The sequence below is a fragment of the Ursus arctos genome, unplaced genomic scaffold (assembly GCF_023065955.2).
Source record: "Ursus arctos isolate Adak ecotype North America unplaced genomic scaffold, UrsArc2.0 scaffold_3, whole genome shotgun sequence".
Taxonomy (NCBI): Eukaryota; Metazoa; Chordata; class Mammalia; order Carnivora; family Ursidae; genus Ursus; species Ursus arctos.
Genome location: NW_026622985.1, coordinates 47,919,967 through 47,945,556, shown reverse-complemented (window position 1 = coordinate 47,945,556; position 25,590 = coordinate 47,919,967). Strand labels below are relative to the sequence as shown.

The following is a 25,590-nucleotide window of genomic DNA, read 5'->3' as shown; positions in this document are numbered from 1 at the left end:
ATAGCTAAGTTGAAATGCAGATGAAACAAAACAATATACAAGAAATATGAGATAGTCTAGTTTGGAAATTATGAATGAAGAGTCCAAGGAGCTTAGGTAAAAGCTATTAACAGTCAGGCCATATTTCAGGAAGTGGTTTAGGGCCCCTGGACAGCTCCAGAACATTATCTCCGAATCAGACTCTCCCAAAGGGCTTGAAAAATGTAGTCTCTTGGGCTCTCTGTCAGGACAACAGAGTCAGAACCCGGTAGGTGCGGACAGAATCCGAACGGCCAACAACTTCCCTCAAAAGGATTTTTATGCATCTTTCAAGTGAAAATCACATAGGAAGACAAGAACTCAAGACAAATGTCTGTATTTTTCCTTTTCCCAACATTTTCTACAGACTATATTAGGTCAGAATGATTATCAAGTGCATCCTCAGTAGGTCAAAAAAGGTTTTAAAAGGCAGCATCCTAACTGCTTGGAAATTGGTATTTGGCTTTGGTTGGGGAAAGAAGGTAAGTGGCAAAGGACAGCTGTGACCTAGTTGAATCTTTTCTCCTTCTCTCCCCCCCAAAAGGTAACCCCAAGTGCAGGCATTCTGTTTCACCCCATCCTAAGATTGGCTCTGGTCAGAAAAAAAAAGAAACTCACAAATTTTCATAATTTAAAATGGTTGAACATCATGTGTCCAAGGATGATACCTCTCATCTATGCATGAGACTAAAAAGTCCTAATCTCCTACTTTATAGCAATGATTAAGAGAAAATTGATTCAAAACAGTTTGGAAATGTGGATGGGGAGGGAGAGAGAGAGAGAACTGATGATTTAATAAACCTGGACTCACGAAAGAGCTAGACTGTCACCAATTGGGTGACCTGGACCTTATTTAACTTCTTTGGGCCCCAGTGCCCTCATCTCTGCAACGAGACAATAATATCTACCCTATAGTTTGTTGTGGGGACTAAATGAGTTGCTAGACATGTATGTTTCCAATAGTTAAAAGTTAAAGTCTTTTTGTAAATCAATATAGTCCCAAAAGGCTGCATTGTCTAAACCTTACAGTTTATAAGCCTTAAAGAAGGTATTATGAAATTAGAATAGAAAACCTCCCAAATCTAAATTGAGAAGTTCTAAAAAGTCACATTCCAAATATCTTGTTTTATTTGGCAGAATTCTTTGACTGCCCCCCCAAACTTTCAAAACCCAGATGGAGGAATTATCAATAATAAAGGGAAGGGTAATCTACCTCTCAAATTCCTTCTCTTGCATCTCCAAGTTCTTGATAATAATTGGTTATAATTTGTAGACCTTGATTATTTATCATTGTTAATTCACAACTGGATACCCACAATTCTGTGCTTCCATTATTGAAAAAAAATCACAAAGACTTTATTGCCAAATTAAAAAAATACTGTTGTCTACCTATACATCCATTGAGTCCTAGGTTTCAAAAAATGATTAGTGTCTGAATTCCTTTTTACCATCCTTTACAGAAAAAGAGTATAAAACAAAGTAAAAATTTCTTAAAGACAACCTTTTTCAGATCTATGAAAAGTTAACAGTCTCCATTTCAGCAGCCACCTTCACCAACGAGAAGGTGAGTTTTTACTGCCAGAACAGGAAATCTAATGTTTATTTATTGCAAGTCCTGGCAAAAAATATTTTCCTGAAGAGAACATTTTTAACATGAGATTGATACTTTTTATTGAAACATCCACTTTATACTTCAAAAATTGGATTTATAGTATAAAACCATTATCTAATTGGTTCCTCCAACTCTTTTTTGAGGATCTCTGGTACCAAGTTAATCAAGTTTATAAAAGTCCAAAGGCAATTTTTAGGAAATTGTGACTAACGGTATTCCCACAATTCTGACCCAATTATCAGGTTTATGGCATTATGGAATGATAATCCACTTTGTAATAGTCAATGATATTAGCTCCAGAATTCTTCATAATCTAATGCAATATTGTGATTTAAAATAATTTTAATTTGTATGATGCTATTAAAGTTTAGATTAAGGGAACAAAAACACAGTAACATATTATGAAGTATTGACTGATTGAAGTTTTACTAGCAACTGACCAGAAGAAGAGCTGGGTATGTCATGGTGCAGGGATGTCTATGGCCCAGTTTCCTTTACCTGAGGCAGGCCCCTTGTTCTTTACACTAGTATTATATTTGTTTCCATAGAGGGGAGGTCATTTAATTAGTTTTTTTCTCTTTACATTTATGTACTGTTACTTTATACTTGTAGGTCAGGCTGTCACTGTAATAGATAAAATTATTATGACACATGGAAAATTATTTATTTTGATATTTATTGAGTGCTTGTTACACTGGAGGGATTATGTTAACCTTTTTAAAAATAATTTTTTAAGTTGATCAAAGTTAGGAATTAACATTTATTTATATAAAATTTTATATTTGGAAGTTGACATCAAACATGATAACATGTCATGAAAAAGAGGCCACACCGGGAAAAGGGAAAGGCAACATATTTTACATGTGTTTGCTATTTGATAATGGCTGACATAAATAGTTTAAAATCATTGTTGGGTTTATTATTTTTAATGGCATGAGAGATAACTGCTCAAAATATCTTTATTTTCTTGTTTCAACAACAAATGGCAATATATTTTGGTATATGAGGCCTAGCGCATGAGCTTCAGATCCGATTAAGTATATCAAGTTTACACAAAGCCAAATGTATGAAAGGGGATCTTTTAAAAAAAACTTTATTTGAGAAAGGAAGAGACTTATAACAGAAGGCAAGAAGGAAACATACAAACAATATATTTACAACACAAAACAAGAGATCACCTTCAAGGGTGTAAATTATAATAAATACAGTAGATTTGAAAAGAGACATTTATCAATTAATTCTAAGATGAATTAAGTCCAGCTTTCTTTTTCACTGGTTCCAGGTAGTTTCTTGATTAAATTCAAAGACTATCAAATTCAAACAATTAATGTCCACCAACTGTACTGATGAAGCTCTCTCAAATGACATTATAAAAAATAGTTTTTTTTTTGTTTGTGATTACATATCTTTGAAGTAATATTATACAAAAGTCTGCTCAGCCACATGTTCCTCCCCAAATAAAATGTATTTTAAAAGATGCACTATCCCTTTTTATGAGATTGAAAAAGACTTTAAAGAAAATGAATATTTATGAGATGGAAAAAATATACAATTTTATCTTAGGAATGCCATATTTTTAATGCAAAACAACTGACAAAAAGTCATTTTAATCTTAAGGAATATACTAACCAAAATATAGTGGTAATAGGAAAAGTTGCCTATTATAGCTATTTGTCAAATTATCAGAAGGACGTTCATTATATGGAAAAGTTTTAAACTTTCTAAACTTCTAGTTATGTTAATTTAATTTGAATGGAGACTTTTTAAAAAAGGATAATGTATCTTTAGCAGTGACCTTTTTTTAAGAAATATTTTTAAATGTCACAGCAAAATGTAAACAACACGTGCCAATAACATATACAGTTGTTACAATGTCTACATTTGGCAAAATCGCTCTATCTCCTTTGAAACAGGATACTACACCTTAAAATACCTTGGATTTAGAAATATAAATATTTTAATAGAAAAAAACCTCACAAAGATTCTAGGTCAATTTGGATTATCCATATTAAAGGGGTCTTAATACAACGAATCTTTAACTAGCTTAACAAAAGTAAACCTATAAAACAAGGTAAACATATCAAAAGGGAGTATGAAGGAAATGTTCCAGTGAAAAGCTTCCTTAACAATTTCCCTACTTGCGGTGTTATTTTCTTAGACAATAAATCAATTCATAGAGTGCCCTTTAAAAACAGAAAGAGTAAAACACTATCCTCCGTTTTTTTTCCCCCTACATTCCTCATTACATGAATCACTTGGACTTCCTGTTTCCACAAGGCATTTCCTGTTCAGCCTCATAGAATCAGTTTTCTGTAGGAGAACAGCAGGAACCTGACAAAGAACGGACTTAAATAAACAGAGTCTTCTGTTGCCTTCAAAGTTGTTTGTATTTCATAGCATCAAAGGACACAGTCCTTCTGAAGGTGCATTATATACAAGCAGATTCTGTTGTTAAGCCTAACTTTCCTAAGTTTTTATTTGCCAAAATGGTATGGTATATGCCGAGTCATTATGGAATTCTACCTAAGAGATCCTAGTGATGATTATAAAATATGATACACCTTCTTCTTCTCAACATGACTGTGACTTCGTATCAGATAATCATCATACCATTACTGTGTTTTCTATGATTGTAGATACAATATAGTATCTGATTGGACCATAATGCTGCACATTACTTCTGGCCGATAACTGCATCGGCTTCATTTGATCTTTTTCGATAGACAATGTCATCAAATAACACAAGATAAAAGTAAAATGAGCAGTGCTAGGTGAGACATAATGTAATATTTAAAATAGTGCTGTACTTTGCAATCTATATATTTAAAACCACCTCTATTCCTAGTATTTTCAATTGCAATCTATACAATAACCTAAGGACTATTGGCGTGGTAACCAGAACATTTAACTTAACAAAAAAGAGAGAGGAAGGAAGGGGCAGACTACCTTTAACAGTGTTCAAGACTGTAGTATGATACATTATATACAACAATGTGAAAATTGAATTCTACATATCAAAAAAAAATCAAGAACTAATAGAATGTTTCATTGATCAGACTGGGTGACTATATCCAGCAGTCACTGATCTCAACAAACTAAAAACAACAGTGAGTTCGTTTTCCTTAGAAGTAATTGGTGTGGCAGGCTTTGGGATGAATTTAAAGCCTATTAATTACTTGCATACTTATGCAGTATAATTTTAGTGTAACAAGTATTTCCTTACCAGTGGAGTTTCAATGAAACCTTGATATCTATATAGAAATCAGTATATAGAGAAATCTCTATATAGATATATCTGCATTAAGTAGAATCCTTAAACACTAAAATCAAATCATTCAGAAATATAAACAGATAGGAAATAATATCCATTTACTAAAACCGGCAATGCATTTCATATTCAGATAATGACTTTAATTACAAATCCTGGAGCTAAATCTTTGCCTATTACCTGTTGCATAAAAGCAGCCTGCTCCCCAGATTCCATTTCCTGGATCTGAGCATCTTCATCACTGTCCACTGGTTCCTCCTTGACCTTCACAGCCCCAACTTGTCCCAGTGTGTCATCCACACAAGCACTGCTGTCGCTCCTAGTGCTGTTGCCACTAGAGGGCGCTCTGTCTTCCTGCATCGCCTGGTCCCCCTGAAGCTCTTCCTCCGCTTCCTCGAGGTGACTGCCTGGTTGCTTCAGTTGTTCAATAGATTTCGAAAGCAGCTAGAAGAGAGTGTTCAGGGGTTCAAAATTCAATAGTTCTTGGTGGTAACAGAGAAGCAAAATATACTTTTACTTCTAACGACTCTACTTCAGTATAGTTTGGTTTCTAGTTTCTGCATATCAATTGCAGAACGAATTTGTATGCAACAAACTTCCTCGGTGATCCTAAATCTGAAGCTGACCCACCGCTGCCATATTGCGTAGCTGTGGTAGGCAGACGATGAGGTCTTTAAGTGCTTCTTTTTTCATGGATTACTCTTTAACACTTAGAAAATGGTGGGGGAAAGGCAAATAGGCTTTTTCAATGGGAACCATGAAACTTTTACAAGTAGAGTTTGTACTGAGACAATGCAATCCAAATACACCTGAGAATATTTTTCTCAAAAGAGAAAATGTAATGGGATTAATGGAAAGGTAATGAAAAACTTCCACAATCTCATTTTTTTGACAAACGTCAACCACTAAAAAATATGAGCACAAATGCTAAGGCGTCTGTCTAATTTTCCCATACCTAAATGGTCAAATGATAAACATCTTCTTATATATACTGGTAAAACATGGAAATATTGATTTTGAAATCCTAAACTTTAAAAAGATGTGGGATTTAAAAAAAAGTCATAGCACTAAAAATGTTTTATGAATATATCCAAATTAAATAATAGGAAATAAGCAATTATTTTTAATTGGAAAATTATTATTTAAGCCTTTTCCTTATTTTATAAATTAAACTGTACTTTATCTTGAGAAGTACATGAATTAACTGCTCAATGATTTAAAAAAAAAAAGTGAGAACAGACCTAACTTAAACAATAGCAAAAGATGATTTCAGGTCACAGTAGGTCTCTTGTTTTGATTCACAATGACCCCAGTGACTGATCATCTGCAGATCTTGAACTGTGGTTTCAAGAGTGAATGGAGTTTTCTGTTAAGTCAGTGCCCATGTAAGCAACATGCCAAATACTCTTAATGAGCAGCACACTTAGAATACAACTGCTAAACTCATGAACACCGATTTCTCTTGGTACAGTTGAAGCTTACCTTCCCCAGGCACCTAACTATGTTTTTAACATTAAACACATGCTTCGAATTAGAATACCTAAGTACTCCAACTCCGAAGGGTGTCTTACCCTCTTTAGGCTTTAGACTTTCCTCCAGGTCATATAACCTCAGATGGTCATATAACAGTCATTTCACTGTCGGTAAAATTATTGGGTTTTTTGGTTCATTTGTGCAACAAATATTTATTGAGTGCCAACTGTGTTCAAGACATCATGCTAAGCATTGGGAAACGAGCCATCCCCTCGCCCTCGTAGAGCTTATAGTTTTGTGTGTTAGAAAAGAATCAAAAAGATCAACAAATTTATTCTTATTTTCGAGTATGGTAAACGAAATGGGAAGAAGCACTGGGTGTTTAAGAGAACACAGTAGTTGGCACAGTAGCGGAACTGTGGGGGTGCTATGTTTAGGCTGAGACAAGAAAGAGGAAGGACAGAAAAGGAGGAGTCATTAGTTACATGTGTGTGAGGGTTTGAAATAAGGGTAGAGAGCATTTCTGGCTGAAGGCACAGTACGTGCGCTGGAAAAGGAGTCCAGTGCATTGGAGCAAATGAAAGGCCAGTGGGGTTTGAGCACAGGAAGGTGGGGAGAGTCCTGGAAGAGGATGTTGGAGAGAGTGACACAGTTTATAATATGTTCGGGTTGAGAATAAGATTCTAGAGAAATAAAATATGATTCAGGATAGAGCCACAAATAAAATGTAAACATCACCAATCTGAAGTTAGACATAATCAAGCTAAGGGAATATATACCAATCAAAATTTATGTCAAAATGAAGAAGGCAAATTTAAATATTAATTTCCTTCGTGCTTACAATCTAACATCTATTGTTCCTGGGCTGTCAGCGTAAGAACAATCATCTCATCGTGATTTAAATGTCTCTACGTACTTCTTAGGAAACTACTTGCAGGACTTTTGTATCAATGCTAATTAGCTCTTCATAACATAAATACATAATACCTTGCACACTGCTGAGATGTTAAAGAAAAGAGACAATGTAATATTCCTGAACTTTGACTATACAGCCGTAGGGTCCCATTTAATTGGCTATTAGAAAAAGAACATGTGACACCATAGAAAATAGGCAGGATTTTAATGGGAAAGTCCCAGTTTGAGCTGGGATACCAGGGATAAGGAGTTTGGGTGACAAGTATCCACCCATTCTTCAGAGAGAGAGCTCATCAGTCAACCCTTTCCTCTGTTGCTCACTTCAGACGTGACGTACGAGAGCAGGACAGAGATTCTTGTGGGAAGAAGAGCTCGATCCAAGGAGAGGTATCAGTCAGGTGAAGGAGGCTGCAGGAGCCCCTGGGCGGGACCATCCGCAAGCGCACTGCTGCAGTTCATCTTCTGGACGGATGCTTGGCGAGCTGTAGAACTTTCCCTCTCGCTAGCAAAGCTTAGCTGGAAAAATTCACGGGAGCTAGCACATCAGAGCTGGTGGGCCAAGGACACGTATGAGTCAAGCAGACACCTCTGGGAGGTGTTCAAAAGTTCATGTACATAAGAGCCTCTGTGTGGAAGAGAGAAGAAAACCATATGGGATGTGTTGCCATGAGACAGGAACTGAGGGTCCTGAAAGGCCCCTCATTCATGAAAGGTCCACCAGGAAGCACATGACCACTGTCCAGGAAATGTCACATCAAAAGTCCCTGCTTACTGCCGAGTGACTCTGCAACTTCCCTAGCTTCTGGATGTTTGACTATGGGGACTATTTAATAACCAAGAGGAAACTGCACATACTGCCTGCTAAGTACAAGGGAAGTCTATTGCTATTCCTCTCTTTCCCAGTCCCAGTCCCATGGCCCCTCAGTACCTTGACTTCCTCACATCCAATGGTCTTTCACTCTGCTCTATCTCAGCACCCACTGCTGGGATCATACCTTAGCTCTGGTCTTTATTGATAGCTGTACACTTTCCTAAATTGGTTTCAAACATGACTTCTTTCTGGCTAATTCTCATAATATTCTGACCCCAACCACTCCCCAGCTCTGGAGGGTCCTCTAAGTGACTGAGCCTAACACATTCTCGCTGCCCACCAGTCCCCCTCATCCCCCCACCCCATTTCCCTCCTTGCTGGACTAGGTTCCATTTGCCAGAATTAAAAATCACTACTTTCGGGCGCCTGGGTGGCTCAGTGGGTTACACGTCTGACTCTTGATTTCAGTTCAGATCATGACCTCAGGGTCCTGGGACTAAGCCCCACATCGGGCTCCACCCTTAGCAGGGAGTCTGCTTGAGACTCTCTCTCTCCCTCTGCCCCTCCCCCTCCACTCTCTCTCAAATAAATGAAGAAGTCTTTTTTTTTTTTTTTTAATCACTCCCTTCCATTTTCTTCAACTCCCCTGCCCTTTTCAATATGGGTTTTACTGGAAAAGTAAGACTTCCAACCTTGGTTAATACTACATCTCTGCCAAACCCAAGCAGCTAAATAAGCTAGGAAACAAACAAACGGATTACAATCATGCTGATGTTTCTTTTCAGATTCATGAGCAAAACCCTCAAAGGGCCCTCAGCGCTGCCTGGCAATGCTACCACATTTCTCTCCTTCATTCGCTCCCACTCTTTCACAATGACAATTTCAAACTACCTCCTCTCTCCTCAAACCTCTAAAATCCAGACCTTTTTTTCACTCCCTGCTGATACCTGTGCTTATAATTGCACTGAGAAATAGAAGCCTCCGAAGAGAAACTCAGCATCCTGCTACCATCGCATTTACCAAGCTGTCCCGTTCACCCTTCCTCCCGTTCTTCGGAAAGCCATGTCTACACTCTTATCTCAGGCAATTACTCGGCTTAGGGTCTGGATCCTATCCACTCCTGCAATGATCCACTCTGTCCTCCAACACACATTTCCCCTCTCTGCTGGAATATTCTTATTTGTGCATTTTCAAAATGATAATCCATCTTAAATAAAACCTCCCTTGCTCCCCCCACCAACACCATTATGTACGTCCTTTCACAGCAAACTCCTTGAATTATTTCTCCTTACTGTCTTCATTTCTCTTTTCCCATTCTCTTTAGAATTCATGCCAAAAAGGCTTTCATCCACACTATTTGACCGAAGTCTCCCCTGTTAAAGTCAGTAATGACTGCATTCGTGCCAAATCCAGTGGCAATTTAATTAGGGTATCGGTTAGTGTCAGTGAAGGAAGCACCTCATAAAGGGCATCAAGACACAATCATAGCATCTTTGAAAGTAAGAGAACGATATCACTACAGCTAAAGACCAGACAAACTGTGTGCTAATTTCCTGGAATATAATTTCCCATAGATAGCAAGTAGGTCCAAGAAAATCTCTCATAGTGACCAGATGCTGATAGTTCACAGAATTTATCATATGTACATTTTAACAAAAAACCTTCGGAAGTCTGACCTGTTAATGTATTTCTGAGGTCACAGATGTACCCAGAAATCTCATCGTTTAGTCCATGAATCACCTTTGGTTAGTACTGACAACCTCACTGACACAGATACGTCTGTAACAATTTTCAGTGTGCAATAAAGAAACAGTGCCGTTTGTTCTAGTCAGTTCCTTTGGCTTCGTCTATACTTGTGATGTACTAAAGGAAACACGAGGGAGAAAAGTGCCAGAATGAATAACACTATGATAACTGGGCAAGACAGCCAAATGGCAAAATGGTCTTCCAAGGTCAGAATTCCTTGATGGTTTATAAAAGAAATGTTTCTTGACACAAGGCAGTAACTTACGAGTGGAGATCATATACATATAAAATGTAGTCATTGGAAAATTTCTAATAACATTCTTCAAACCTTTATTTTATAAAAAGGAATTTCATGTCCAAGAGAAGCTGAGCCATCTCCAAAAAAAAAAAAAAAGAGTAGAAACCTAGAATTTTTTTTATACCCTTCCAGTTTGCATTCTACTCTGAAACAACTACGTTCTGATGACAACTGAATTAATATAAGTAATTGCAATGTCTCCCTGAGCTCCAAACTTGCATATTCAGCTGTTTCCTTAACATCTGCCCTTAGATCTTGAATACCTAATAGGTATCATAAACTTTAAACAGCTCGAAGAAAACCTTTATTTTCCTCCTGCTCACCTAATTTTCTCATCTGAGGGAACAGCAATACCCAATTCCACGAGTCAGAAATCTAGGATTTGTCCTTGTTTCTCTCTCACTCATCTTTTTGCTAAATACCCGAGAGCTTAATTGATGCTTAGTAACAGGGCTTTGACACTTTTCTTCCCTGGTTATGAAGCAAATGACAATGTTGACATGAACAATAACTACCACTTTTTCACCATCTCTGAAATAAAATACGTGCTTTTGTGAAGTTTCACAAAATGGAAAAGTGATAAATGGGATCTCCTGGAGATGGTTTTTCAAAATATAAATGCAGAGAAGGAGTTAACCTACACTTCTTATTCCAGGTATTTGACTAAAGCTGTTTTAGTTTAAGCAGGCAAATTTGCCAGCGTGGAAAAATTAGCAATTAACATCAGCAAGAAAAATCTACAGACCAAAGTCACAGAAAACCTGCCTGCCAGGTTTAACTTATTTTAGATTTTTAAAATAAAAAATCACTTGATGTTTGTAAGTTTCTGGCTATTTATGAAGACATTCAGGACTTCGATCGTGTTGTGTCGTATGTGTTTTTGAACTTCAAATGGGACCATTACAAAGATGGTATGGGCTAACCCTTTTCTAATTTGTACTGTTGCTGAGTGGCCCCAGATGCAGGGAGGAGCTGTCTGCTTACTCTCAGTGGGGTAGCAGAGTCTCTCTTTGGTTGAACATCTGGAGGTGATCCCCCAGCAAAGCTGAGCTGTTGCCTTGCTGGCTACAAAACACAAGACAAAACATCTGTGTGACAGATAAATGTGCGAGCCTGTGTGAATCTCGGCCGAGGGTCCATCTGTAAAACACACCGTGTGTCATTCGTCTGACACCAGGTGAGTTACTTTGGTGGGGAACCCAGCTGAGAGGAAGATGATGGTTGCACTTCTCCTTCTCCTTCCCTTTCATCTGTGCTCTTCCTCATCTGTCAGTGTTCCTCCGTATTCTCCCTGCTACTGACTGCACGGTGATCGTGCTAAACCCTAAGAATGGTGCGGGCAATCTCTGACCATTCTGGGTTTGTAACACACACACTCCTCCCACTCACCCTGACATTCTATAGACCAGATATGATAATTTATCGAAATTTCTAACACCTTTAAGTGTTACAATTCTGTTCTTCTCAATCCCTGCTAGGCTCATAATTATGGCAAATCTATAATTTAGATATTTTATATTCCATGTTAAATATCACATATTCTACTGGCAAATGATGTAAAATTCATGAAATAATATTTAAAGGTCGTGCTGCTAACCTGTACACATGAGCACATTAAGCTCGTCTCTGCCTAAGTTACACTGTTTGACAAAGTCTGGAGTCAACATAAGCCTAAGTGCTATCGGATAAAGTATCTTTAAATTCCATATTTAAAATTTTTCTCAAGGAGATCTTTCATGTCCCCACAAATACCTTCAGATTTGGAATGGCAACCAAGAGCAAGAGCGAATAAGGAGTAAATCTGTTTCTGATGGACATCTGGTTTTCTGAAATTGTCAACAACCCATTAAGCACAAGTGTTTGAATGTGATTATTAAACTATGCAAAGTGACCTTCAACCCAACTCATCACTTTCCTATTTTGCCTCAGATTTGAAGACAGATTTTACTTGGGGAATGGCATAAGTTTTTGTTTTTGTTCTTTTTTTTTTCTTTTAAATAAATGCAAAATTCTTCTTTTGGAAAATGAAACCTTTCCCTTTAGCTCCAAGGAAACTAGATTTTAAAACAATGATAAAATTCTGTCTCAAATCACAAATAGATTAGGTATGTTCCAACTGTTCTCAAAAACAACATGCGGAGCATGGAGGGCTTTCCAATGGAGAGGTCTACTTAGAGAACTCCGCCTCAAGCCAAGATACTCCATGCCATTTCGCTTCTGTGCATTTTAGGGAAGTTGCCAGAAGAACTAAAACTAAATAACAAGAGAGAAATATTTTCTAAATATTGGTTCATTACTCATAGTAATTAAAAGTCTAAACTGAAAAATGCCCTTTTTTACCAATATTGAAGAGATAGAAAACTAATCTAGGGACCAAGTGAATTCTTAATAAAAACATGTTTATCTGTATAACTTAAATGATTGTCTAGAACAAGGCCTGCAATTAAAATATCCTTTTTCTGGTTTCAAAACATCCTAATAATTCAATAACTTAAACGAGTGTTAACTTCTGGAAAGGATACTGAAAATTTCCGCCTCCTTAAGTGTTTCTAGTGAGTTTGAGAAAGTTACCCACCTACTCTTTCATTCATTGGGCAATTTTTATTCAGCACTTACTATATGCCACACCCTGAGTAGAGCAGACAGCTAGGCAACCTCTCAGGGGAAGAGGCAGAAAATAAGTAGCTGAAGACTGGAACTTAATGTGGAATGATGGGGAAAGCGGTGAGCATCTATGTCTAATTTGTCTGGGCAGGGAAGGACCCTCAGAAGAGGTGAGGTTTGAGGTAAGAGAGACTCCAATACTAAGATGGAGGCATGAGAAGATCTGGAAGTTGAACATTCCATACAGGACAGTGGCTCACACAATTTCTGGAGATGGAATGACATTCCCCACAGACTGGAGAGGAGGACAGCGTGGCTAGAGGTCAGCAAGTAAGGGAAGGGAGTAGGAGATGAGGTCAGCGATGGGGGCAAGAGTCAGATCATGACAGCCTTATAGGCCACGAAAAGGTGCTTGGATTTTATCCTATGTACAATAAGGAGCAACTGGGGAGTTTTAAGCAATCTCTTGACTGATTTGATTTGTATTTGTAAATGGTTACTCCGGCCGCTATAGAAGATTGGACTGAGGTAGGCAAAAGTAGAAACAGAAAGATAGACTTTCAGAACATAAAATCCCCAGCAAGAGAGTGTAACAAGACTTAACAAGAACACAAATGAGCTACTTTTCCTTCTTTTACAGCACTGTGTTATTTTATGTCTTTTTATTACAGAATAGGATTTTCCCCTGATAATCCCCTTTCCAATCATCAGGTGATAGTACACTTTCTTTCAAAGTTTTCTTTCTTCGATTTTTAAGGGTAATGTACGGAGGCACAGTTAAGGAAAGGCACCCTCTGTGATTCTGGACTGTTCTCAGAAAAGACAAAGCCTCAAAGCCAATGATCTTCAAATCAATTGATTCATAAACATCTCTCTTTTTCCCTATTGATCAACCCTTGCTTTGGTAATCTGGATAGCAGCACAAGCCCTATTTAAAATGGATGACCAAGAGTAAACCCCCGAAAATAATTGCCACATGGAAATGTGGGCCCTAGTATAGCCAGATTTTCAATTTTTCAGAAAAGACAATGCCAGAAATCCGGATTTGTATTTGAAATCTTTCTATTTTTAAAGATTGACCAATAATTGAAATGCTTGCTAAGATATGAGGCAGGCCAACGACAGCAGTTCAGTGGAAAGGATCCAGTACACAGTGTCTCCCTGTAACCTCTGAAAATAATCCCTTATGGCCCTTCTTACTTAAACCTTATAGAGTTTAGATAATTTAGAGCTGATGCCTGCCTGCTCTTAAAATATACCATCCTTCATACTTGTGAGTTGTTTTATGTTCCCTACATGGTCAAAAATCCAACCACTTTGCCAGGGGTTGGAGGTAGGGATAGGGATTGACTACAAAGGAGCAACACAAGGAAAGTTTGGAAGTTGAGGGAACTGTTCTATCTCTTGATTGTGGTAATTACGTGACAATATGCATTTGTCAAAACTCATGGAACTGTACAGCAAAAGGAATACATTTTGCTGTATAAACTATACCTCACTGAATAATTCAATAATTAACCATAATACTGTTCCAAAGAGAAAACAAGGTCTGCTTCATGATGAATACAAAGGCTCAAGCTGGAACGAAATTTAGTGGTTTGGTTTACAACAAAGGAGCCTGATGCAAGATTGAGGCAAGTATGAAATGTGTCTTGGAAATATGTTAGCACTTCCAGACAGCCAACCATTTTTATTAACAGAATAAAGAAAATTAAACTACTAGTGCTACAGAAGAATATAAATACTGCATTAGTGTTCAGCAGTGCTTACTGTGTTCACAAAGCACTTTCAGTGCCTCCTTTCGTGTAATCCTCGCTATAAACCTCTAAAACGTGCAATTAGAGAATTGGATGAGGAGGTTTAATACTTTGTCCAAAGTTGCAAAACTAATAAACATTCTGCAGGACACCATACACTTCTCTCGGAAAGGTTGTCAAGCATTCTAGATGTTGCACTTCATATGAGCTATTCATTATATAGAACTTTCTTTGACTAGAATGATCTGTTTGCAGGTCTAAGGGTCATTCAAGGGAAAGAACATGCCTTCTTTATTTTCATTTTCAGCATGCAGCATAATGGTGGCTAATAAATCTTTGTGGAACACCATCAATGACTCCATGCCAGGAAATTATTTTTTAGATGTGAGTTTTTATTGCTGGTTGATACAACTAAGTTGATAGCAAGAGAATAAAGGTACATTTAGAATATGGGAGCTTAGACCTGGATGCAATTCTGCCTGAAGGAATGGGAATGCTCTAGGACCATGACATTTCAGGGTCACTCTAATCCCTCAGATTTCATAAGTATTTAGAGAAAGGGCAGAAAGATACAGGGGAAGAAAACTAAAATCAGGAATTTATAAGCAACCAAAACCTATAACAAAGAGACGGCCACACATTGGTGGTTTTCATGTCCACAAATCACTTAGCTTTATTAAAAATTCCTTAGTAAGACTTAATTATTTCATCCTGTCAAATGAAACTATTTGTCAAGGTTGAGAAACAACCAAATTATTTAGCTTCCCTCTCCCTTTGAACAGCCTGGAATCAACATCAGTCAAACTATTCACATGGTTTAATTCCCCAGATATTTTTCTTTCCCCTATTTTCTTACCTCATAGTCATGTCCAACTATTGTTTTTCTCATTCAGTAAAAGCGTCTCTGACTAGATTAACAGTGCAGAGTGAAAAGGAAAGGTCGAGGTCCTTCCCTTGGTCTTCGAGTTATGAAAGCAGCACTGGGAACGTTTATGAATGTTACACATTAATCCACTGAAATGGTCATTTAGTTTCTTTTACAAACACAGGATTTCATCACATCTAATAATAAAGCAACAAGCCATTTTCTGTATATTATAAACCATCAACTAGTAATTACGTAGTGAAATGCTCCTATATGAATTCTCTGTGATGATGTAAGCCGGTATGGCAGTAAGTGGTTTTTCTGAAGCTCAGCACATACCTACACGGATCTATTTACATTGGGCTAATCATGTCGAAATAACATCTATTTAAGGGCAAAGTCAAAGTTTCTTCTATAAACCTCTATAGATAGATAAATAATCGAGGGGGCTTTTTACTGTTATAAAATTAGGACTGCCTTGCAGTGCCTGCTCAAGTTTTTGGACATACTATCCATCTAATGGGCAAAATGTAATCCTAAATTGTTGATTAAAGACTCTGCCTGGAAACATACTGTCAAATGGAGAGAGAGAAATTAAATCTGACAACAGTAATGCCTACTTTCCTAAATGAAAGCCCAGTTCAAGTTTCTACTCATCCATTTTTCAAAACTTAAAACAAGGCATTTTCCAACCACCCATAGATGAGATGCCAAATTTGCATTTCAGTTGAACTTGAAGTCAGTAGACTTTCAGCGTCAGGCTCACTCAGAGCTCTTATGAGAAGATGTTTGCCCAATCTAAAAAAAATAACAATTTTACAACATCATGGCCTGGCCGTACGGCACCCACACCGCACTGCTGGAAAGCTTTACAATCCAGTGGATATCTGAATGTCCCACCATCAGATCCATGTAGAGAGGCTTCCAAGTTAGTAACTGGATGGAGGGCAATGTGTGCAAAGTTGAGAAGTAGGGTCAGCAGAAAGAATTTTTTCATCTTGGCAAATCCAAACCAATACTGAAAATAAATAAATACATAAAATAAGATCATTCTCCTTTTTTGTTTGTTTGTCTTGCCTTTAACTGCAAGTTTTCTACTTTTTGGCAAAAATAAAATTAGGAAAATGTTGTCTTGGGGCGCCTGGCTGGCTCAGTCCGTAGAGCATACACACGACTCTTGATCCTGGGACTCTTGATCTTGGGGTAGTGATTCGAGCCCCACGTTTGGTGTGAAGCTTACTTAAAATAAAAATTTATTAAAAAAAAAAAAAAAAAAGGAAAATCTTGTCTCCTGCTCAGTGATCAAAACAACACTAAAATCCTAAGTACACGTTTAGGTTCAGGACAGGCTTTTGTGTCATTTAACCTATGTCAGAATTCCAGCTCTGTCAACTGCTAGTCCTGTCATGTTGGTCCACCTACGTAAGCCCTTTCAAGTTAAATTTAGTGGGGCACCTGGGTGGCTCAGTCGGTTAAGCATCTGCTTTAGGCTTGAGTCATGATCCTGGGGTCTTAGGATCGAGCCCTGTGGGGGCTCCCTACTCAGGGGGAATCTGCTTCTCTCTCTGCTTCTGCTGCTCCCCTTGCTTGTGCTCTCTTGCTCTCTCTGTCAAATAAATAAATAAAATCTTTAAAAATAAATAAAATTAAATTAAATGTAGTGATACTAAAAAGAGTGAGTTGCTAAGTTTAAGAAGATAATATACATAAGAATGTTAGCATTGTGTCCCAGTTTACAGTGGATCCTCCTTATAAAAGGGAGCTGGTGTTATGTGAAAGATCTATCCCTAAGCTACCTATGGAGAAGGTGTGGGGAGGATGCACAGTGTGTAACAGAAGGGGAGGGGAAGATACACTTGGAGTAATAGGTGCAGGAAAGCAAAGATTGGTTCATCGTCCTCATCTAATCATACTTAAAATGTGAATCTTCCCACAAGGAAGCCACGGTATAATTACCTTGATTAAAATAAAGCTAATAACAAAGTGTTCCCTTGCTGTTTGATAATAGGAAGTGTGACTTAAAAAATGTAGATTTTTCTGGAATGCTACATCTTTATAAATCTTTATAAATCTCCTTGGGAAAATATACACTTTGCTCAATAGTGCACAAAATAGTTCTATTTTATTTATTTATTTTTAAAGATTTTTATTTTTATTCATTCAACAGAGATAGAGACTGCCAGCGAGAGAGGGAACACAAGCAGGGGGAGTGGGAGAGGAAGAAGCAGGCTCACAGGGGAGGAGCCTGATGTGGGGCTCGATCCCACAACGCCGGGACCACGCCCTGAGCCGAAGGCAGACGCTTAACCGCTGTGCCACCCAGGCGCCCCACAAAATAGTTCTATTTTAGAACTGTCTTCAGAGATATTTTATAAGGAAAAAAATAACACACACACACACAGACACACACACATGTTATGTTTGTGTGCGACCACAGGGAGCAAAAAATATAGTCCCATGGGTTGCTGTGGATGGATGATCGGGGACAAGGAGTGGATATGAATCATGAGGGGTTATGAAGAATATGTAACATTGGTGTTAGAAAATTATCTCAAGAAAAAGAATAAAATAGATAGTACTCACAAAAAGGGTCAAATTCTCTTCCAAAAACTAATGAAAACTCCTCATTTACTCCATTTCAACATTTGAACAGAATTATATTCATGCCTTGCTTGTCAGACATAATATCTACCTGTTTTAATAAGCGCAACACAGGACATCTGCTTGGCCTCCCCTTTACTAATCTCGTCTTAGATATATTTTTATTATGATAAAATAGCACTCATGTCAAAATGCCTAAGTATCATAGTAATAAATATATAATAAATACTTATATCTACAGTGAACCTTGACATGTATAAGATATCATTTCATGATTAATGTGGGTTTTTTAAAAAAGTGTTGGCTGATATCCAGTCAAAGGAATGCATAAGATATTTATCACAGAGCATATTACAAAGGGAGAAAGAAAGAAAGAAAGAAAGAAAGAAAGAAAGAAAGAAAGAAGAAAGAAAAGAAAGAGGGAAACAAAGAGAGAGAGAGGAAGTGAGGAAGAGCGGGAGGGAGGGAGGGAGGAAGAAGGGAAGATATAAGAAGGACAAGATAACCCCCAGAGAGGTAACTAAAAACAAGTCTCAAGTCTTACTTCCTTAAAGAAAACAATTTTCTTCCTCCTGTCCCCTATCTGAGTACTTAACACATTGTTATTACTGTTTACTGAATATTTCACTCCCCTGCTCCCCACACTGTAAGCTCCATGAAGACACTAAATGTTATTTTCTTAGTGCCTAAATAGCGTCTGGCACAAAGCAAGAATTCAATATGAGTTGCTAAATGGATAAATGCATAATAAATTAGTATTTCATTCAAATAAGTACTGAATGAAGAAGTTTCTTAAAATTCTTGCTTATGTGGATTTGAGAGAATAAATACAAAAAACATAGGTATTTTAGTTAAAATAGAAAAATTTTAGTTAAAATAGAAATTATTGAGTGTGCACCAATGTTATTCTATTAATTATAACAGAAATAATTTAAAGAATAATGTTGTCATTGGGTAGGGGGCAGAGGTCTATGTCAAATTATCTCACAACAAAAATGCGTGAAGACACTCAGGAAAATTTCTGTATGTCATTCAGATGGTGATACGACTAGAGATCTGCCCTTCTATTAATTAGGCAGTGCTTAGAATACTCCTTTAAAAATCATAAAAATGGTTAAGTAACTGCAGTGTGTTCTGCTTTCATTAATCATAGTCTTCTTTTACCAGAAAATCTGTTGCAATATTTAAACTTGAAATTAGCTCAGAAGAAAATTCCCAATATCCTCTTACTTTTTTGCGTGCCATTTTGTATTTTTGGGGAAAATTCTACTTTAGAAACTTTTTTTATCTTTCAATTAAAAAACAAAAGATAACCAGGAAAAGCCACAGTCTTCTTTTGACGTAGTATAAAGAAACTCTTGGTTTTTTGAAAAGGCTCACAAGTCATCATTATAAGGATGTCCTATACGTTAGCAACAGAAACTGTTTAAGGCATTTCTGAATATTTTAAATGTCTCAAAAAAAAAAAAAAACAACAAATAGCCATGACTTTCTTATGGTTAAACTTCTCAAAACACTTTCAGTAAAAATTGAACATTCAAACTGATGGAGCAGAAGAGACGAATTATTTTGATGGGTTTTCCACTCACCTTCCTAGCCTGCCTCACAGTGTAGATATAACAATACAATTACTACGTAAACACATTCCAGGGATATTTCTGCTCACCTATTAAGTACTTAACACCCAAATAATTCTTAGGACACACAAATTTCCCACGTAAATGTCATTAAAGTAATAAGCAATAGGTAGGTAAATTATTTAGTCTGATTAATAATATTTATTGTAGAGTTATAATAAGAAGGAATGACTGCTTTCATAAATGCATTCAAATAATAGCAAGATATGAGATAGTTCAAAATTTAGCAAGTCAATTATTGGATAAACTCTGAAAAGGACAGCTTTGCTTTTAATTCTTCTAAGGATTATTAGCAATTCAATTGTATCATTAAAAATTTCATAGCAGGAAGGACAATCGTATTTCATATGATGTAGGTTTAGGGATAAATCTACTTTTTTTTTTTCGTTGTCACTGCATGTTTTGCTTCTCTAGATCTTAAAAAAGAACCATAAAAAAGTTGAGGGAGCAAAAGGAAAGGACGTTTTCAAATCCGTTATCTGCATACCTAGGTCTTCATGTGAGCATATATTTCCCACTATAAGAAGCTGCTCAAGAGCAGGGACCACGTTTTTACGATGCCAGCTATTTGGCTCCAGTTTGAAATGATTCAATACAGATTCATCCATTATACCAGGAAAAAATGACATAAATTAAAGTTTCTGTGGTTATTTCTCATTAATGGATATTCAAAATGGTTAGAGTGTACATAAATGTATGATTATACAGAAACTCATTGGTTTTTGTCATCTAGGTTATGGCCCTCACACCATGTGAAATAAATGTTTTCATCACCTCATGGGGAAGGGTGAGCAGTAGCAATTCATTTCTTGATGGTTCTACTGTGAATACTTCAGAATAGGACAGAGATTCAATATTTTCTTTAATAAGATTCTTCTCTGTTCCCTTAGACAATTGAGGGCAGGTGAAATATTTTCAAAATCTGGAGGATACTGAATGTGCATATGCCATTGGATCAAACATATGGAATACATACTTGGAGAAAAGCCAACTGGAGACCTGCTTGAGTAATCTAAACACCCAAGCTGAGAGGGGTTAATATATAAAGATCAGCTTTGTACTTTGAAGTTTTCTGGACTTCATTTTGCCTAATTAAGACAAGATTTAATAATCAAACCACTGTACAAACATGTACCTGAAAGTATAGGTTTGTTTCTAATTTTGGGAAGAATTCTTAACAGATTCCAAGGAATCAGCTCCACATGGGAGAAGGTTTCTGATAAGATTTGCTTTCTCATTGCTCAATGCAAATGCCTGCTTTTCATCTTGGTTTCTTCCATGTGACTGAGGTTAGCATCCGCCTGTCAAAATCTCAAGTGTGATACTAAAATATAAAGACCCGGTTATTAGCATACCACTGAGTCTGAAACACTGGCATCTCTAGGTCATAAGAAATGTACTCCAAAATATTCTTTAAAGTATTCATAAGAATCTAATGAATTTAATTCCAAATCACAATATTATGAGGCAACGCCGTGCATGGGTGGCTTAGTCAGTTCAGCATCTGACTCTTAATTTCGGCACAGGTTGTGATCTCAGGGTGGTGAGACTGAGCCCCAGGTTGGGCTATGCACTGGGTGTGGAGCCTGCTTAATATTGTCTCTCCCTCTTCCTCTGCCCTTCCCCCACTCATGCTCTCTTGCTCTCTCTCTCTCTCTTAAAAAAACCAAAAAAACCCCCAAGAAACAAAACAACCCCCCCAAAAAAACAAAAGAAAATATTATGAGGCAAAAGGTAGGATTCCCAATCTTTCTTCTTTCATAAATTTTTCACATTAGTCACTGGACAATTTTTCAAGAATACATAGCAGTTTTACGTAGTGCTGAGAAACCACAAAACAAACAAACTGAACTCTACCATAATATAGTAAACATATGCAGAGTCACATTCAAGTCAACGAGTACCAGGACGCTACGAGAAAGAAGTTGGCCTCCTCCAGTGAGACTGCTTTGATACAAAATAATCTGCTAAATTTAGAGAAATGCTGTAGCAATAACAGCATCAATCTGATGATATATAAAGAGTGTGCGGTGCTGTGGACTACAGTGTGCAGTACAGTGAGAGATGGCAGCAAAGTCACTGGCCACGGCCATCCAACTCCAGTACCCACTTCCTCATCCACTCCTCCTCCCCCACACATCATCTTTGAAGGCAGCAAAGGGCTGAGCTGGAGGGGGGCCAAAGAGAAGGGAAATACTCTGGCCCTGCCTGCAATAAAGTGAGCCCACGATGAAGAACCCCCTTTCTCCTATTGTTATTCTCCAGTTAGACCTTTGCATGTGAAGGGTTGCTTCGTTTCTCTCATGATACAAGAAAGCTTTTCAACAGTAGGCCAATTTTTAGCTACCTATCAGTAAACACAATGTCATTTCTTAATAATCATACTTCTCTAAGATCCTTGTAGGTGATACAGTAACAAGGGAGAGTGGGTAGAATTATGCTATTCAGGACAATAACACTTCCAGGAATGAGAAGACGGCTTTGTAAACCTACCATAGAGGAGTGTTGTGTCAAAACTGGGTAGACCAGTTTTGCTTATGAGTTCATTGAAAATGTTTTACCAGCCTGGCCTGTCTGATATTGTTATATTGTAATCACTGTTTCTTTGTGGTTACCTCAGCAGGAGAGCGCCTAAGGATGTGGTGTGATACAGACATCAGCTTTCCATTTTGGCCACAATAAGGCTGCCAGAAAATTACCACACATTTCTGAGAAATTGCTTCAAACACTGTTTGGAATAAAGTGGGGCATGCTAAAAAATAAATAGAACATGGATACGTACGAGTGGCTGAGGAACAGTTTGTGGGCTCACCTTGTCATATCTGCCTGCACCTGTGCAAGATTTTTGTCAATCCACCACATTCAACTCTGCCTCAAGCCTTTTCTACGAAACCAAAAAATGGGGCTCTGCACACAGGCGCCTGAGTGTGCTTCTGAATTCAAACAGGCCCGCAATCATCAAAGGCTTTAGTAATCTATAATAATGTTGCCACAAACATCCTGTGAATGTAATGATGGTGAAAAGATTGATATTGTGAGGCTGTCCCCGAGGGCTAGGGTGGCTATCTCCTTTTGATGGTGATGCACAGATACCAACATCCTCCTCTTGTGTGCCCGGATCAGAGAAGAGAACCCCAATTTCCCCGCTGGTGGTTGTGACACCCTGACTTTGACTTGGGGGCTTACTTTGTTCATGTGGACCTGCTGCTGGTATTGCTTCTGCTTCTCCAAGAATTGCTGGTGTTGCTGCTGAATGACCAGCTGAGCCAACGTGCTCTGAGGCAGAGGTGCAGACTGCGTTCGATTCAGGGGTCTGTGACGGGGTAATTTGTGGGTACCTCTAATACCAGGTGAAATTCTCTCCTTTGCTGCCAACGGAGACTGAGGATGTAAGGGGACTCCACCTGAAAAAGAATATATGTATGTACACACATACACACAATTTTGCTTAAGAAAAGACAAAGAACCACAGAAAATAGATCCAGGAGATAAATCTGATGAAAACTAGCGATTCTACTGGGCAAACATCAGAAGAAGGCTAGGTCGTAGGGGATGCAGGCAGAAGTGCCAGAACATGAGACAGGGAGGCATCTGACCCGTGACTCCCCAGCAGTCACCTCGAGAGGCATGAAGGTTATAAGGTGCAGGGCTTTCCCCCACCACGTGTCTAAGGGAATAAATAAGAAGAGTAGCCTTTCCCACAATATCAAGTGTCAGGGAGACCCTTGTGTGACACTGTCAATTTTTACGAGGGTCTTGAGCTAAAAAGACTTTACACTGCACTGCGGATAAATAAAGTCCTAAAATGACCCGCAAACAGTGCCATTATTATTTACCAGCCACGAGAAGCTTCTGCTGTCGCATTTGTTCTTTCAATAATAGATGCTGCAGGAGCGCTTGGTGGCTGCTGTTGGGCTTTCCCTCTAAAGCAACGTGGGGGTGGCTTGAAGATGCTGGGATGCTGCCCGCATACTGCCCGGGCAGAGGAACGCCTTGTCGGAGCGTCTGGGTCTCACACTTCTGTTTATCTTTGAGTGAATTCGAAGCCTGTGTCAAGAAATAATAAAGATGGTAATCCTCTTTCATCCATTGGGTCTGTACACCATTAGCGGAGTTTCTTTTTCCATAATTCTCCCCTCCTCCACCCGAAAGAAAACCCCATCTGACTGATGGCTGAGTAGGGAAAATGTATAATGTCTTTTTTTTTTTCTCTTAGTTTTCTTTTTTTAATTGAAGTGTAGTTGACATATAATATCACACATGTTTCAGGTGTACAACACAGTGATTCAACATCTGTCTACACTAGACGTGCTCACCGTGATGAGTGCAGTCACCACCTGTCGCTGGACAAACGTGGTACAGTTACTGACTATATTCCCCTAGGCTGCATTTCTCATCCCTGTGACTTATGTATTTTACAACTGGAAGTTTCGACCTCTTAATCACCTTCGCCTATTTTGCCCAACAGTGTGTCTTTTTAAACTAACCGAATTAACAGAGTAGAAATAAAAATAGGGTTGAAGTACTGAAGACAAGTTAGTATTGAGTACCATTGTACTGAACTTTTTTTCACACTGAAAATGATGTTAATTTCAGGCTTAATAACTGGGAACTTTATTTAAAAAAGATTTTAGTATACTGTTGAAGTAAAAAGGGCATACTGGAAATGTAAAATTGATTCAAATTGCTAAACTAATGACTCTATCATAGCAATGAAGAAGCTGGAGATAGAACCGTCTGTAATTTTGGAGGTTCAAGCAAAAGGAGCAATTCCTCTTATGTCCTCTAATAAGCTCACAGAGCTGTAGGGTTCCAATATTTAATTTTTAAAATGAAATTCTTCAGCCAACTCAATGAAAGGTTGTATAAAATATGCAGGACTTTGATTTAAATGTGTACTTTGTATTAATTCATAACAGATCCCCAAATCTTTAAATATTGAAAATGACACTTCAGATACTTTTGTTTAATAAAATAAACTACAAGTGAAATTAGATCAAATAAAAATGCTATTAAGAACTTGAAATGTCTGATAACACAGTAATAAGGTAATAATAATTACATCATCAATAGTAATAATGAATTATCCTATTCAAAGAATTTAATGAATGGAGGTCATTTTGGTATCGCAAGAGCAGAAGTCTAATACCTCAAAATTATGTGGCATGTTTCTTTTCAAAACTCATGTTTCATCTTCCAAAATTGCTGTGCTCCAGGGAAGCAAAGTAATTTTCAGTGATGGAGAAATTGAAGGACAAAGAGGTAAATGGTTTGTCTTAGTCACATGGCGAGTCAAAGCAATGTTTAATCTAGGAGTGATTCCTTCTCCTGGCCTCTTTTCCTTAAAATTTCCCACTCTTCAGTGGGGAAATGGAATATTAGAGATCCCTTTGCCAAAGCAATACTAAGCCTGAAAAATTAATTGTGATGGCCTCATCCACACCAAAATGGAAGCAAAGAAAAATGAAACTTCAATCCAAACCACATTGGTTTATTCATCCAACGGTACCAAATTGTATTACCATTGAAACATTAAATGGTCTGGCATTCGTACTTGGTCCTTTGGGAAAAAATTCTCTCTGACCACATTAACGGTGGTGTATGTTTGTGTTAGCTGGTAGGAATGACTTAGAACATGCAAAAAAGGGTGGAAATAAAATGCCTATTCACGTGTCATGAGAAGCTTTTGTGTTACTATTTGCTTGTCATCAGGAGAATAGGAGACAGAGGAATGGAAGAAAAATAGTTTTTAATAAGTGGAGATGTGAAAATACCATCCATGAATATTTATGTTCAGTTTCACCCCAATTCCTTTTTTTTTTTTTTTCTTTTCACTAGAACCAACTGTTTACAAATGCTTCATGGGGAATTTCAAGGGGGGTAACTGAAATCAGTACTTTGAAGCCTTTCTTCTTCAATTCCAGATATAAAACAACATCCGAATTCTGCTTTTTCCTCACTGGTATAAGATTACTATATCATGTA

The 25,590-nt window shown here is 37.7% G+C and overlaps 1 protein-coding gene across 13 annotated transcripts in view; it reads right to left on the bottom strand.

The window, feature by feature from the left end:
- The window catches only part of HDAC9 (histone deacetylase 9), a 906,012-nt gene that overhangs the window by 359,802 nt on the left and 520,620 nt on the right, over window positions 1-25,590 (bottom strand). For 12 of the 13 annotated variants that reach the window (XM_048213039.2, XM_048213041.2, XM_048213042.2 and 9 more), the window contains 3 exons: window positions 23,442-23,652; window positions 22,792-23,009; window positions 2,708-5,342 (listed from right to left, as the gene is read on the bottom strand). In XM_048213039.2, coding sequence (XP_048068996.1) covers window positions 5,028-5,342; window positions 22,792-23,009; window positions 23,442-23,652 — 744 coding nt within the window. In that variant the 3' untranslated portion in view covers window positions 2,708-5,027. Of the gene's footprint in view, window positions 1-2,707; window positions 5,343-22,791; window positions 23,010-23,441; window positions 23,653-25,590 lie in introns of those variants that run through there. The other variant, XM_044386989.3, reaches the window with a different exon arrangement.